This window comes from Globicephala melas, chromosome 6, assembly GCF_963455315.2.
Source record: "Globicephala melas chromosome 6, mGloMel1.2, whole genome shotgun sequence".
NCBI classification, from domain to species: Eukaryota; Metazoa; Chordata; class Mammalia; order Artiodactyla; family Delphinidae; genus Globicephala; species Globicephala melas.
The window spans coordinates 1,610,387-1,625,478 of NC_083319.1; the positions used below are offsets into that span (position 1 = coordinate 1,610,387).

Sequence of the window (15,092 nt, forward strand, 5' to 3'; positions counted from 1 at the left end):
GATGTAAATCGTTGTCAATTGTCGCCGAGCACGGCTGAGGACAGAGCGGATCCTTCCGCAGCCACGGACCAAACTTTTGGCCCCCGAAAACTTTCGAACGAGAAGTAGTCCCTAGGGCCGGGCCCCAACCCCGCTCCGCACCGCCGCGGCCCCCAACCCCGGAGCACCCGGGTTCGGGACGCGCGCCCCACCCCAAGGAGGTGCAGGGCTGGTCCAGGCGCGCTGAGGGGCGCGGCCAGCGAGGGGGCGACGGCTGCGGAGGGATCGGCGGGGGCGGGACCCGGGGGCGGGGCCGGCGGGGCGGGGGCGGAGCGCACGGCGGCCCGGCGCCTCACTAGTGCCTCGGCCGTGGGAGGGAGCGCAGGGGTGCGGGGTGCGGGGCGCGGGGCGCGGGCACAGCGGAGGAACGATCGCGGGCGCGGAGACGGGCCGGCGAGGTCGCGAGAGCGCAGCGTCGCCCTCCAGCCAGGAAGGAGAGGGCAGTAGCGGACCGCCACCGCCCGTGGGACAGTCCGGAGCGCGCGTGTGCGCCCGAGACCCGCCGGCCGGGCGCAGGAGGCCGCCACCGGGCGCAGCGGGCAGCCGGCGGGCAGGCATGCCGCCTCTCCTGGCGCCCCTGCTCTGCCTGGCGCTGCTGCCCGCGCTCGCCGCACGAGGTAGGCGACCGCCCGCCGCGAGCCCGCAACTTTCCGCGCCTTCGGAAACTTTTGGCAGCGCCCTAGGCGCGCGCCCCGGGTGGCTGGGAGCGGGCGGCCAGGGTGGGGAGGGGGGACCGGGCGACCTGGGGCAGGGTAGGGGCCGGAGTCCCGGGCTCGGGGAGAAGGACTGACCCTCCCCTGCTCCGCCTGCCCCATCGGGGCGGACTCACGCGGCTTGCTCCTGGAACCGAGTTTGGGGCCGGGTTTGAAGCCGGGCGTGGGCCTCTGGGGGCCCGGGAGACCCAGTCCTGGGCTCGTCCTTCGCCAGCCGCGCGTGGGGCTCGCCGCCGGGGCGGGCGGACGAGCTGCCTACTACTTTTCGGTTTGAATCGAGTCGGTTTTGGTTTCCTGTTGCCTTGGGGCCATTTATCTTTTTTCTTCGCCTCTTGCCCGCGCCGGGGGCGGATGTTGGGGCGTGGAGCGTGGAGCGTGGGGTCCGGGGCGCCGCGCTGGTCTTTACGGAGCCGCACTGCCGGACCCGGCCGCCGGGCGTGGTGGGCAGAGGGGAGTTGGGCGGGCCCGGCGGGCCCGGCCTCCTTCCCGAGTAAGAGAGTTTGCGCAGGGCCGGGGCGAGGGGCGCGGACCCAGGCGACCCCGGGCTCCTGGCCGCCCCGCCCGCGGTGTCCCCTCCCCACGCCGGGTCGCTGCCCCCATCCCGGCTCACAGTTTGGGGAGGGGGGCGTGTGTGCGGAAGACAGCTGCTACTGATGGGACTTTCACTTTGTGGAGTTCAAGTTTGGAAACCTTGCGGGGGGGGGGGGGCGGCGTGTGGGGGGGGCGGTCATTCCTCTCTCCACTTCACGTCAAGAGGATCTCCGAGGAATCGGATGGTGATTAATTCTTCTCTTCCGCTAAAAGTTGGAGAGAGCATTAGCTCCCCGGTTCCTGAAGTTAGGGTTCGGTGTCACACCCCGCCCCGGCCCCCGTGGGGGGCTTCATTACGTAGCCCTGGGAAGAGGAAGAGGCGGGAGCTTGACTGGTTGACCCCTTCCAGGGAATGGGGTCGAGTTCCTTCCAAATGGAGCATCTTCATCCCCCTCCCCTGGGGGTGTGTGTGGGGGGGCTGCCACTGAAGATGCCCGCCCTGGGGAGCTGGTATTGGGTGTCGGTGGAGGCGTGGAGGCGCGGCCCGGTCCCTGGGGTGCAGTCCCGGTGCCCCAGGAGGCGGCCCTGGCGCGACAATGGGCCGCTCTGATTCCTCCGGCCGGCGCTTTGTTGGCGGGAGGGGCAGCGGGCCTTGCAGCTGTCGCATTTTCCCACGAGCGGAGGAGCTGAGTGTGGCCAGGGCTGCCCACCCCCCACTCAGCGCCGCCCCCTCGAAGAACTTGTTTGAACAGCAAGACAATCCTGGTGGTTGGATGGGGGCCTCAGCCCAGCCAGGGTCCCCAGTGAAGATGGGGTGGGGAGTGAGAACTTCGGGAGCGTGGCCCGGGGTCATCCCAGCTTTCCTCCACTGCTGTCCCCGAGGCGTCTCAGGCCACCCCGCCTCCACTTTGAGCATGACCTAGCCACCTGCCCCCCATCAATGGGCTCCCCCTCCCTCCATCGCTGACCCCAGAACTCTGGGCGGAATGTTAAATCCCCTTGGGGTTCACGCCAGGCTTCCTGGGGCCCCCAGCAACCGCATGACAGGAGGTGAGGGGTGGGCAGTGCCCCTTGGGGTGCTGGCCAGGCTGACGTCTCCCTTTGCCTCCCCCAGGCCTGCGATGTTCCCAGCCCAGCGAGACCTGCTTGAATGGCGGGAAGTGTGAAGTGTTCCCCAACGGCACCGAGGCCTGTGTGTGAGTATGCGCCCCTGCAGGGACCTGTTGCTTTGTTGGGAGCAGAGCCCCGGCCTCCTGCAGCGGGCCAGCAGGGACAGAACACTGGGCCATTGTCTTCTGGAGGCGGCCCAGAGGCTGGGCGCGGTCACGTGCTAGTTTTATTGGACAAAGTCTGGCAATTACCTAATCACCAGCAATTATGCTGCGAGTGGAGCTGGCCCAGCCCGTAGAGGCTGGAGCGCTCCCTTTTGGGCCACCTCAGGCTCCCGGGGAGCTAGGTGGGGATCGCTGGTACCCCATTTCTTTCCGGAGTCCCTGAGAAATAATTTGACCTGCCGGGGAGGCGCTGGAGCATCTGTAGAGAGGCCCAGCCCTCACCGCCCTGCCAACCGCCCTGCCAACCGGGGGGTACCTCTTCTGGGCAGGTGAGCGCCTCCTGGGCAGGTGATGCCTCAGCAAGAAACTGACAATTTCAAAGCCAAACCCACCTTCCCAGCCCTCTGCCTTCCCGGCCTCTTCTCTCTGGCCTCAGGTGGGGTTGGGGAAGGGAAGTTGGAACTCGTCTGGTTGGCTGTGCCCCCCTCCGTTGGGGGTGGGGGTGGGAGTGTCTGCCAGAAACTTGGTTTCTGTCCTGGCATCTGCAGCTCTGGCCTCCTAACCGGCTGGCCCTTCACCTTCCCAGCCTTGGGTCCTCAGCTGTGAACTGAGGTCTGTGGTCGGGTAATCTGGTTAGAATCTCCTGCCTGGCCGCCTGCCTCTGAGTACCAGTCAGCCTTAGGGAAGTTTTTCTGCTGTGGCTGATGCCCTTCAACTTGAGTTCGTCCCTGATGGGAATAATGAGGAGGTGCTTGCTGGCTGGAGAAACGCCCCCCTCCCCAGGCTGCCGAAGTGGCGCGCCCTCATTCCAACTGCTGAGGACCCATTCCCTTGACAACCCCCAGCCCGGGCTCGCTGCTGCCCAGCCAGTGGGCAAGCAGCCCCTCCTTCCACTGCCTCCTACCCTCCCCAGACTGAAGCCAATTAAGCAGGTCTGTGAGCAGTTTAATGGACAAAGTGCATTGTGTCTTTGTCAGACGCTAATGAATGCACACTACTTTTTTTTTTTTTTTTTTGCTTTTTGGGGCCTTTTTCTCCTGCAGAAGCCTCACCGACGCTTGATGCCCTAAATCTTGTTTCCTTTCATTCAGAGACCGACAGCTGGGATTCAGTGGAAGTGCAGTGCCTATTGTTGGGGAGGTGGATTAATGCTGGGTGATTAATTATGCGTGGCTTCCCAGAATGCAGACTCCTTCCCTGCCGCCCCTCGAGCTCGAGCTCCTGTGTAGGGGCGGGGGGCAGCCTCCGCGTCTCTGCAGAGGGCTTTGGGAGGGTGGGGGGCAGTGCTGTGCTGAGGAAAGTGGGAGCAGTCTCTTCTTGTCTGATCGGGGAGCCCGGACAGCCCGGGGCCTCCCGGGGCCAAAGCTCCAGCCGCGTGTTGCCTGGGCGGGGAAGGGGGTGCCTTGGGGTACGTGCTGCGGCGGCTTACTCGCTGGCCTCAGGGGATGGGGGTGTGCTCTCCCACTCTCCAAGCCTGGGCACTTTGGGAGTCCTGCCCCCCAAGACAGCCAGGGACCAGGGCTGTGGTACCGGCCTTTCTCCTCCCTTGGGCCCGGCGCCCCGCCCCCCCCCCTTGGCGGGAAGCCTGCCTGTCTGGCCTGGCACCCGGCCGGGCTCGGCACACAGAGACCCCATTGTGCACACCCCACAGAGCCACTTGGAAGATGAACGGAAGCGCCGTCCTCGGAGGCCGCACCACTGGGCATCCCGGGTGGGAGGCAAGGGTATCAGAGCTGCGACCGGCTGGCCGGTCCCGGCTCTGCAGAGGCATGGGTCCAGGCTCACTGGGCAGTTTGGGGGGCGCTGCGGCCACCCCGGGGCCTGTGCCTTCCCGCTCTTGCCCATCACCCACCGTTGCGCGGAGGCCCCGGGAGGTCTGCTCATGGGGGAGGCCCTGCTCTCCTAGCTGAGGAGGAGCCACTTTGTCTCCTCAGAGGTGTCCGGGTGCAGGCTTCTGGGGCCCTGCTGACCCGGCTGTGAGTTCCAGCTTGGCGGCATCCAGCAGGACCCTCAGAAAGTTCCTAGACTTTCTTGTTGACTTGCTGGCTCCCGCATGGCCAGGGCGTGGGAAACGGTGGTGTCATTGTGCCAGGCGCGTTAATAGCAGGTGACTCATCTGTTTCCACCCCAAAGAGAAGGAACCTTCCCCCGAAGCTGCCAGTCAGGTGTCTGCAGGGCTCAGGGTGGGAAAAAGAGGTTCGTGTTGGTGTGAAGGCCCTCCGGGAGGTCACAGAGAGCCCGTGCCCGGCTGGCCAGTGGCCGCGGCGGGAAGGCTGCGTGTCCCCATGGGCGGAGTGCTGTCTCTGGACGTTGGCTGTGTGTGGTGGCCCGGGGGCCGCCGGGGGAGGCTGGTGGCCCGGGGGGCAGGCTGAGGCGGGTCTTTGCGACCCCCTGTGCATCTCCAGCCTCCGTGCCGCCCCATCAGTGCTGAGGAGATACCGAAGTGGGCTCCCCCTCTTTCCTTTTGATTGGGGTGGCAGTGTGGGAAGGCCTCTGGGGGCTGCCATCTGTGGGGTGAGCGTGTGTTTTCCGTCTGAAAGGCTTGTTGGTCGGGGGGTGCTGCCCGGTGCTGGGCTGGGAGCTGAGGCCCCAGGATGGCTCAGATGCTCCCCCTGCCTGCGAGAAAGTCAGAATTTTACCGGGACGTCTTCCAGGTGATTGCAGAAGTGGGGTGCACCGTCGTCGCACCCAGAGTACCTGGGAGGGAAGTCCGGCCAGCCAGCGTGTGGCGGCCCTCAGCTTTGGCCGATCCTGTATTTGAGGCCTGGCTTTGCCGCCCAGTGGCTTCGTGACCTCAGGTCATCGGGTCCCTGAATCCAGATCCCCCCCCCCCGCCCAGTCTGTCATTCAGGGCTGACCCACGATTGATCTCTCAGTGATGCATAAGGTTGCGTAAGAGGGGCACGCAGCAGGCACCGGGCCAGGGTCCGTTTCCTCCCTGTCTTCTCCTTTTGAGTTGATGCTGCTGGTTTCAGGATCCTCATTTGAGGGTGGTTAGTTGGCTAGCGAGTTAACTCAGAGAGCCCGAGAGGTGCGGCCTGCTGGGCGCGAGCGGCGTGCTGCCTGGGAGGCGCTGGCCAATGCGGAGACTTCCTCGCCTGCGATGGCTCCTATCAGCGTCTCTTCCTCGTGCGCTTCTGCGGTTCTGCGCGCCTGTCGCGTGCTGGGCTCTGTTCTGGACTTGGGCGCCGTGGGCTCAGGGCAGACACGGCCCCTGCCCTCATGGAGTCCACTTTCCGGTGTGGGGGCAGGAGAGGCAGCATGACACGTGACGTGTCAGGTGGAGGCGAGCACGGTGGGTGGGGCTCGGAGCAACCCCGTAACCGTGGGATCAGGCATGTAACGGAGCACAGAGCAGGTGGCCCTCGGCCCCAGCATCACACAGTGCAGAGTGGAGCCCAGCCCTAGCTCTTTCTCCAGAGCGTGTGTTCCTAACCACTGCCGCATCCTGCCTGCACTGCCCCAGGCCCTCGCTGTCCCTTCTGTGAGGAAGCAGGGCGGGGAGGGCAACTTCCCTTAAAAGAGGAGGTTCAGAGGGTCGGGTGGAAGTGACTCGGCTGCCCGGCTGCAGAGGGATGGAACGTTCTGCGTCTCTGTCACCTGGTCCGTCTGTTTCCAGTGAGTCACCTGCGAGCCTTGGGCGAGGCGTGGGGTGGGGGTGGGGGGAACAGGTTAATTCTCATCCTCGCTCCTAGGCTGAGAGCAAACAAGGTCTGTACAGGACTTCCTCTGTAGGAGGCAGAGCCCGGGCTCCAAGGACGCAGGGTTAGAAAAACACACGGTAAACGCACAGCGTCAGCTAGAAAGCTTCACCTCCTGCCTCTGACTGCACAGGGACATCCAGGGACACGCGATCTCTGCAGGAAGGTGCCTTCTGGGGCCTGGCCCTGCCTCTGTACAGCAGCCAACGTTTTTCCCATTGAGAAAATAATAGTGACGTGTTTTAACAAAGAGAAAAAAGGAAAACTGTGCCCTCGGCTGGAAGAGAGTGGGGCAGGGCAGATAGCTGATGGAGAAGCTCTTCATCAGGACAGCTGAGTGGGGTCTGGCTGGCGGGGGGCGTGGGCTGCGTGCTGGGACCCCGGGAAGCTGGAGTGGAGGGCCGGGGGGGCAGGTCCGGAGGGCGTCACGGCTCCACTCCCCGAGTGCTGGGTGGCGGTCCGAAGGTCCCAGGAGAGCTGGGACTGGCTGTCTTCCTCATTGACTGTGACCCTGATGGGTGGCCATGGCTGTCGCTGGCAGGTGGGGTCCACTGGGCAGTGCCGGGCTGGGCTGAGGGGCTGCACCCTCCTGGGGTGGGGAGGGCACCTTTCCTGCTTCGTATCTTGTCTATAAATAGTGAAAGGATGTGGCTCTGCAGAGCTGATTGAGCGCCCTGATCGCTTTCCTCAAGAATGTAATGATGAGGCCTCCACACACAGGCAGCTGCTTTTATCCGGCCTCAGAAAACCCCCGGCAGACTTTTCCTCTCCAGGCTCGTGCCCCCTTGGGGTGGTGGCCAGCTCTGCTTTCCTCTAAACCCCCAGTTTCCCCAGGTGGGGAAAGCTGAGGCTGAGAGATGAAGAGGCTGGGAAAGGGGGTGGGGACGTGAGGCCAGCTTGCATCAGCTTCTGCCTTCGTGTACGGGCATATCCAGAACTTTTCAGACTCTTTCCGGAGGCTTTAATGAGTGGCTGGCTCCGGGGCATCATGACTGTGGGTCAGGATGTGTTTGACGGTCCCGAAGCTCCCGGCGGGGCTGTCTCTGGTGGGCCCCGCCTCGTGCCCCGCCGCAGACGACCTAGCAGATACAGAGCCAGCTGGCTCTGGTTTGCTGTGCCCCTTCGGACTCGCGTCTCCTTTCTGGGCCCCAGGTTCCTCCTCTGTACGTGAGGGTGTGGGGTTAGGTGGCCCCTGGAGCTCCCTTCCAACTGCATCCCCGCAGGACCCTGGGATGTGCCTGTAGATGCCCGGATGGTGGCAGTGGGCAGCAGCGTGGTGGGAGAGAGGTGGAGAGGTGGCGTGGAGAGGTGCCCAGGAGTCAGACCTGGCTGTGCAGCTGGGCAGCTTCTGCTGGTCTGGGGCCAGCTCTGGGCCCTGGTGTCCTTACCGCCTGGCCCGCTGGGCTGGGGACACACACACTAGAGAGGGAGCAGTGATTGACAGGTACTGCAGAGGAGGGGCTGGCGGGCAGAGGAAGGCCCTTTGCCAGAGTGGCTTCTGTTGGCTTCTCCCCCGGCATCTCCTTCCAAGGCCTTGCCGCCCTCCCCGACTCTGCTCTCTGAGAGCACGGGGAGCTGACGACTAGATTGGGGGGATCGATATTTGCTTTTAGGTGGTCAGTTGCACACATCCTAAGTTTTATGATTTTAGCTGGTTAAAGTGTACATTTCAGTGGCGTTAAGTACATTCACAAGGTTGTGGACCCATCGCCCGTATCTAGTTCCAGAGCTTTTTCATCACCCGGCACAAAATCCCATACCCATTAAACAGGCACTCGCCCTTCTCCTCCCCGCCAGCCCCTGGCGAGCACTCGTCTGCTGTCTGTCTCTGACGTTACCTGTTCTGGACGTTTCACACGCGTGGAACCGTGCCTCTCCTCTCTCTTACCTGTCTTCGTTCACTCAGTGTGCATGTCCATGCCTCGCTCCTCTGGGCGCTGGACTTGACCTGCCTGAGACTGTCAGGGACTGGCTGGCGGTGGCACCAGCATCCTAGTCCGTATGTGGTCTTGGACAGAAGTCCAGAGGGGGTGGGTGTTGGGGGTGGTGGACGTGCGGAAGGCTTCTTGGAGGAGTTGGTGCTCATTTCCGTGCCTGTGTGGCCGCCCGCCTGGCAGCCGCGGAGCCCCTCGAGTGGGGCCCGGCACGTATTGGGTGTATTCGTTAGGATGGCCCAGCGTGCCCGCGGTGCCAGCCTGCTCAGGGCTCCACGTCAGCTTGCGGCCTCGGCTTCTGCCGCTGGGCCTTGGCTGGCGCCGGCTGAGCACCAGCGGGCCCAGAGGAGGGGCACCAGGGCTCCAGGGCCAGCGCCCCACCTGCCCGGCATCAGCGTCAGGAATGCGAGGGGAAAGCGGACTTTTATTGAGCACTTACTAGGTGCTGGGGCTGGGGCTGGGCGGGCAAGGCAGACGCAGGCCCGGCCTGTGCAGGAGAAGGAGGCTCGTTGTTTCGGAGCCAGACTTCCGGGCAGACGCCTTAACTGCCTGTGGTGCGAGGCCAGTGCTGTGGGCACAGCCCACCCAGGTGCCCCAGGCCTGCCGCGGCCTTGGAGTGAGCCCACCGCGGAGACAGAGGGCAGATGGGCTGGGACAGGTCAGCAGGCAGTGCAGCCGCAGGCAGGAGAAGCAGCTAGGGGCAGCGGCGGGCAGTAAGGCTTTGGATGTGAGACCCTCGGCCCCTGCCCACGTCATCTGCCTGCTTCGCGGCCTCTCCCTGGGGTGGGAGCACATCCTTTCCTGGACCCTCAGGGTCCGCTCAGAGTTACTGGGTGTACCCCTAGCAGGAGGCACTCAGCCTTGTGTGAGAGGAGAGAGGGCCAGGGGTCTGGCCCTTCGCTCTTAGCCACAGATGGGTCCCCTCCAAGTGGCCCTCGGGGCTCAGGGAGGCTCCGTGTTTCCTCCAGGGCACCAGAGGGGCCCGCAGGCCCTTGAGAAAGTGGCCCTCCTACGGTGTTAGCATCATCCCAGTGGGGAGGGTCGAGCTGGTCCCCGCGTCACAGGTGGGGGTAGCTCTCTGTGCATCTCTGGGACGCATGGAGCTACGGGAACAGGACCCCTGCCCAGGGTTTCACCACTGAGTGGTCCCTTCTTCTGAGGGTCTCCTCCCGCCCCGCACCCTCTGCCCCTGCGATGGGAGCATTCTGGGAAAGGGGGCCCTCGACCTCGCCGTCCACTCCCCCAGGCTTGGGGGCAGGGGTCATCATCCCGTCGTCCACACTGTGGAGTGTATGAGGTCAAGCACTGCCTGCTCCCCGCTCCCTTCCTGACACCGAGCTGCTGCCTTGAGTGGGCACCCATCAGGTGGGGTGTGGACACCTCCAGAGGGCCCGGCCTCTCCTTCCAGGCAGCGCGCCCCACTCTGCGGCTCAGGCCTCCCGGGACTCCCTGCCACGTGCTGCACTGGGGGGTCTTGGGCTCTCCTGGGCTGGGGCTGGGGGCCGTCTTCGGAGGTCTGACCTGGAGCCTCTCTCCGCCTGAGCGATGGCGGCGGCCCTCTGGGGCCCTCACGGTTTCCTGGAAGGAGTGCCCGGGGTCCTGGCTCCCAGCGAGCCTCGATGGGGGCGGGGGATGCCCTGGGGAGGCCTCACCTCCAACGCCTACATGGCGGTTCCCAGCCCTGAGAGTCGCTCGGGCGGCCAGCCCCCGCCAGCCTTCACCTGGGAGTCCTCGCGGGGCGGGTGCCGGGCGCACAGAGCCCACTCCCACCCCACGGCTGCCCGGGGACAGGTGGGTGCCGGGTGGGAGCCGCTTTCAGCGGCAGTAGGCCAGGCCCAGGCCCAGCTCTGTTGTCGGGACTTTCGCCAAAGAAACGGCCGCGTTGTGACCCCGCCGCGCGCAGCCTGGCCTGGCTCCGTGAGGTGGGAGCCTCGTCCCCGCCCGTCCCGCCTGCTCCGTCTGTCACCGGGCTGGGTGTCAGTCGTGTGTCTCTGAAGGGCTTGAATTGGTTGCTCTTCTCAGCTGGGTAAACGGTCCCTCGTCCCTCTGTTGACACTGTGATTTGCTGAACAAACTCTCGCCGCACAGGTGGCACGAAAGGCCAGCCTCACCCAGCCCAGCCGAGGGCTCGTGCAGGCGGGTCCCGCGTCGTCACATGGCCCTTAGTGTGAGGGCGGTGGGCCTGGGAGAGGGGCTGAGGGTCTGATACACGCTGGATGGGGGACAGACAGCTGGAGGCTGGGAAGAGCCCCGGCTCTGGGCCTGGTGCCAAGGTGCCGCTCGGGCCCGGGGCCGTCCCCTTCTCCGGGGATCCCTCCCGGCCTCCCGCCTCCTTCACCCCAAGATCATGGGCCAGCACGCGTCACAGCCGAGGGCGGCCCCTCTGCCGAGCCCCGGGGAGGCCCCCGGCCCCGTTTCAGCATCGGCCAGCCTGCTGGGCCCCAGAAGCTGCCGGGAGGTCGTGGCGCTGCCCTGGACCCTGGCCGCCCCGGCAGATCGTCGAGGGCCCACGGGGAACGCGTGTGCGAGGAGGTGGGCGGCAGCCTCTGGGAAGATCTGTCAGCACCCCAGCAGCAGGGCCTGGGGCACGGGGACCTGCCTCCCACCATTTCCTCTCTGTTTCGGTTGTTGATAAGCGGAAACTGCACGGTTACTGGAAATGAGAGGTTTGGGGGAGAAGCCAGAGTTTTGAGTATGCGTGTTTTTCCCTGAGAGCTTTTCAGTAAGAGCGATGCTGAGCTAAAGGCCGGGCTAAGGCGGGGACAGGCGGGGGCCTGGCCACACTTCCGCCCCTTGGGGCCTCCGTCTCCCGTCCATCCAGAGGGCTGGGGGAGGTGACTACCTCTGGGCCTTCTGGGTCAGCCGAGGGTCTCATTACCCCGCTCCCCAGGCCGGTACCGGCTCCTAAGGGGCGGCCCCAAAGGGCGGGGCTCCCCTCACTTCCTCCTCCGGGGTCAGGATGTCTGGCAGGGCTGTGTGTCCCGGCACCCACCATGGCAGGGGCCCAGGTCATGGTGGCCTCCCCCCGGGTGGTCCAGGGCCCAGGGCACTTGGGTCCAAGTGCCTCCAGCATGGGCACTCGGCAGGTATGTGGTGTGCGCGCCTGGTTGAGGGCTGGAGCCGTGGGCGCGGAGCAGGGAGTGGAGGCAGGTGGGCAGATCCAGGTTTCGGGAAGGCCCGGCTTGCAAGACACAGGGAGGCTCAGTCTGAGCCGGTTGCCCAGCACTGGGCTTCCCCCGTCCCAGCACGCTGCTCCCGCCTGGCCGGGCTGGGATGGTGCGGCCACGTCCGTAGCGCGGCCTGTGCTGGGCTGTGTGACCTTGGGCTGCTCACTGACCTCTCTGAGCTCCCCTATGAGAACTGTGCTGGGCTGTGTGACCTTGGGCTGCTCACTCACCTCTCTGAGCCCCCCTATGAGAAGTATCGCAGGTCGGCCCCACGTGGTGGCCCCGTGGATCGATCCCAATGGGACACGTCGACTTAGCTTTACTCCACACTGGAGCTCGTTCCTAACACTCCGAGGCCTCGTCCAGAAAGCTCTCCCAGAGACTAGCCGAGCTCAGGATTTGGGCAGAAGGGCATGCCCCACCCAAGAACCTACTGCTTTCCGCACGGGGAAGAGCCCCCCAGACGGCCCTAGACCCATACCAACTGGCCCAGGATGCCCGGGTGGCCCCAGGGTGTGACAGTGCAGGCCTGGGCGCAGCTGGCAGGAGTCTATCTTCTGGTGTTTCCTGTGCCCCCCGGTGCCTTGGGGACTGTGCTGGGCCTGGGGTGAGAGCAAGGGCTATAAGTGGATGGCCGGGGTGCCATGGACCCGTGTGCAAGCCTGGGGAGGGGGCGCGGGGGCCTGCTGCTCTGCCTTGGGTGGGGTGGCTGGCGGTGGGCAGGTGGCCTGCCTGAGCTGGGAGGAGGGTCCAGAGAGAGGGGCGCTGGTCGTGGGCCCTGGGATCCCACGGAAGCCTGCGCCCTGTGCCGCGGCTTAGTCAGGGGCCGGCTCTCCCTCGGCCTGGCCTGGGGATGGCTGGCTGTGGCCTCCGTCCCCTCCGTCCCCAGAGCCAGACAAGACAGGAAGGAAGGCCACGCAGGCACTGTGGGTGAGGGTGGTGACAGGTGTCCGGTACTGGTGGGGCCCTCCTGCTGCCTGGAAGGGGTGCGGGGGAGCTGGGGCCCAGAGCGGTCCCACCCACCGGCTGGGAGCTCCCCAATTCCCAGGCTTCTCACCCAGACATCCCCCCCCAATCTGGGGTTTTGAGTTTCAGCTGATCTTGTGGGGTTGTAAGAATGCATTGTCTGCTCCGGCCCTCCCGGTCTGGGGAGAGCAGGCGGTCAGGCAAGAAATCCAGGCTGCTGGGGGCAGGGGGCGGGGGACAGCTGGGGCGCAGGGGACCCACACATTCCTTCCCTGCCCAGGGATCTCCTTCTGGCCCTTTAGCTGCCTCTAGGGGGGCGGCTGTGCTCTGACTGCGCCCTGGTGGCCGGCGTCGGGCCACCCTTGGGGGCAGGAGAGGTTAAGAACTGCATTCAAATCCAGGTGGTGCCGTGAGCATAAGCTGGCTGAGCCCTGCTTTGCTCATCTGTAAAATGGGCCCGGTGTGTCCTTGCAGGGCTGTTTCAAGAGTAAGATGAGATACAGCTGGCAGAGTCCAAGTAGGTCCGGGAGTGCGGGGGGGTGCTGTCCACAGTGTCTTCATTCTGGGACCCATGTCAGGGGGTCCTTGGTGTCCTCCCCCTGCATTCTCGACCAGACGCTGGACACAAGCGGGGCTGCCCCCAGCGTCTGCCCTGGTCAGTGGGAGAGGACAGGAGCGCCGCCGGGCCACCCTTCCCTCTTCCCGAACCTCTGGGACGGCATCTGCTCCTGAGAGCAGAGGCGGGAAGTTGCAGACTGGTTTCTGGCTTTGGTGCGGAGCTCGGTCTGCAGTTGCTGACTTAATTCATCGCGTTTTGGATTAAGCCCTCCCCGTGGCGCCAGGCTGCGCGCGCGTCCACCCCTTCATTGCATCCGAGCGTCTGGGGACGCAGGTCTGGCTCCGTCCTGCTTGGGAGCAGAGGCCCCCGGCAGCTGTGGGGATCCCTGGCAGTGGGGGCGGCAGGCTCGTCCACGTGGGTCTCGGGGCCGCTGGGGTGAGCCCAGGGAAGGACGCCCATTCCAGCCTTTCTCCAGCTTCAGACTCCATCTTTTGGGGGTGGTTGGTAAATTCCCCCAGCAGAGTGCGGGCGTGGGGGGCAGCAGGCTTTTCTCACACGCCCAACAGCCCCCGGGGCCCTCTCGGGACAGCCCGTTCCCGGGACACCCTGGCCCCGTTGGCTGTGCCTTTTACAGTGTCTGGGGGGGGGGGGCTGGCCAAGCAGCGGCCGTCCCTGCCCCATGGGTGGGTCTGGGTTGCCTCTGCCCGCTGCAGCTGGGCCATCTCCGGGAAGCCGCTAGACCTCTGCACCGGCCCTTCCGTCCCTTCAGACGGGCAAGCCACTTCCCACGTCAAGGGTGGGGCAGCTCTGAGCGCCGCGGGGGGCCCTGAGCCACGGGCGGGCATTGTTTTCCCTGCAGTGGGAAAGGTGGCTTCCGTCCCACACACAAAGGGTTTCCCCGTGCTCCAGCACTTCCTATTTCCAGCGTATTTTAAACCATCCAGAGATGCAACTTGGGAGAAAGATTCTAGACAAAGAGCGGAGAGTGCTGGGAGCAGCTGCTGGGGCCCAGTGCGCTCCACACCCCGCCCCACCCCGGGGCCAGGTCTCCTCCTCGACTGCTGCTGCCACTCCGGGCTGGGGACCACTGTTGTTCGGGGTTGGGGTCTGTCTGCATCAGACCTGGCTGGTCCCTTTCCAGGGTGCCCCATCCCTCTGCAGCCCTGACTGCCCTTCTCCTCCTTCCCGACGCCCTGGGAGCCAGGGCAGGGACCCCCCCACCCCGCCCCACGCAGCTCTGAGCTGCCCCAGCCCAGCGGCTGCACAGGCTGGAGGGAGACCACAGCTCTGCCAGCTCTGGTGGGCCCCCCTGCAGCCACTTCCTGGGGCAGTGGGGCGGCAGGTCGGGCAAGGGGGCAGCACTCCCACACTGTAGCCTCCAGACCCATGGAGGGCCGACCACGCTCCGGGCTGACCCGGCACACCCCACCTGAGCCATGCCCTGATGCAGAAGGGGGCAGAGATGAGGGGAGTGCAGAGGGCCATCTTCCAGGGACCCGGCACACCCCACCTGAGCCGTGCCCTGATGCAGGAGGGGGCAGAGATGAGGGGAGTGCAGAGGGCCATCTTCCAGGGACCCGGCACACCCCACCTGAGCCGTGCCCTGATGCAGAAGGGGGCAGAGATGAGGGGAGTGCAGAGGCCCATCTTCCAGGGGGCCCTCGGGCACAGCAGAGTCACAGCTGGGACCCAGCCTGCCCCTCAGACCGGTATCTGGACAGAGGACCCTGCAGGCTTGAAAGAAACCTGGGACGTTGCCTGCTGTGGCTCTTCGTCCTGGGGGCTTTGGGGAGCTGAGGGCAAGGGGCCGTCGGAGTCACCGGGCACCCTCGCACCCTGGCTCTCATGTCTCCCCGGGGGGCTCTGTTCCCCAGAGCTGAGCTGTCCTGGCTCTTCCCAGTGAGGAAGGACCCCAGGACCCCGCGTGGGCGCAGTGGGGGTGGCCAGCAGGTGTCACCAAGCACGCACCCACACCTGCCGTGAGCACGTCATCCATTAGCAGCTGGTGCCTCCTGGAAGGTGTGACCCCTCGACTGGGATATGGGGGGCCTTGGACTGGCCTCTGCCCAAAGGAGCCCAGGACTGCCCCCCCACACCTTGGCCAGGAACACAGTTGGGCTCCTTGGCCCCGCCCCCTCTGGGGGAGGAGCTGGGGACCCAGAGTCTGGAGCCCCCCGTCCTGCTCTCTCCTGGCTTCAGTCTCCCTGT

At 65.5% G+C, this 15,092-nt stretch overlaps 1 protein-coding gene across 1 annotated transcript in view; it reads left to right on the plus strand.

The window, feature by feature from the left end:
• Positions 1-396: 396 nt before the first annotated feature.
• Positions 397-15,092, plus strand: part of NOTCH1 (notch receptor 1) — a 47,057-nt gene continuing 32,361 nt past the window's right edge. The window contains exons 1-2 of the mRNA XM_030838276.2: positions 397-656; positions 2,398-2,479. Of these exons, the coding sequence (XP_030694136.2) occupies positions 596-656; positions 2,398-2,479 (143 nt within the window). The 5' untranslated portion in view covers positions 397-595. The remainder of the gene's footprint in view (positions 657-2,397; positions 2,480-15,092) is intronic.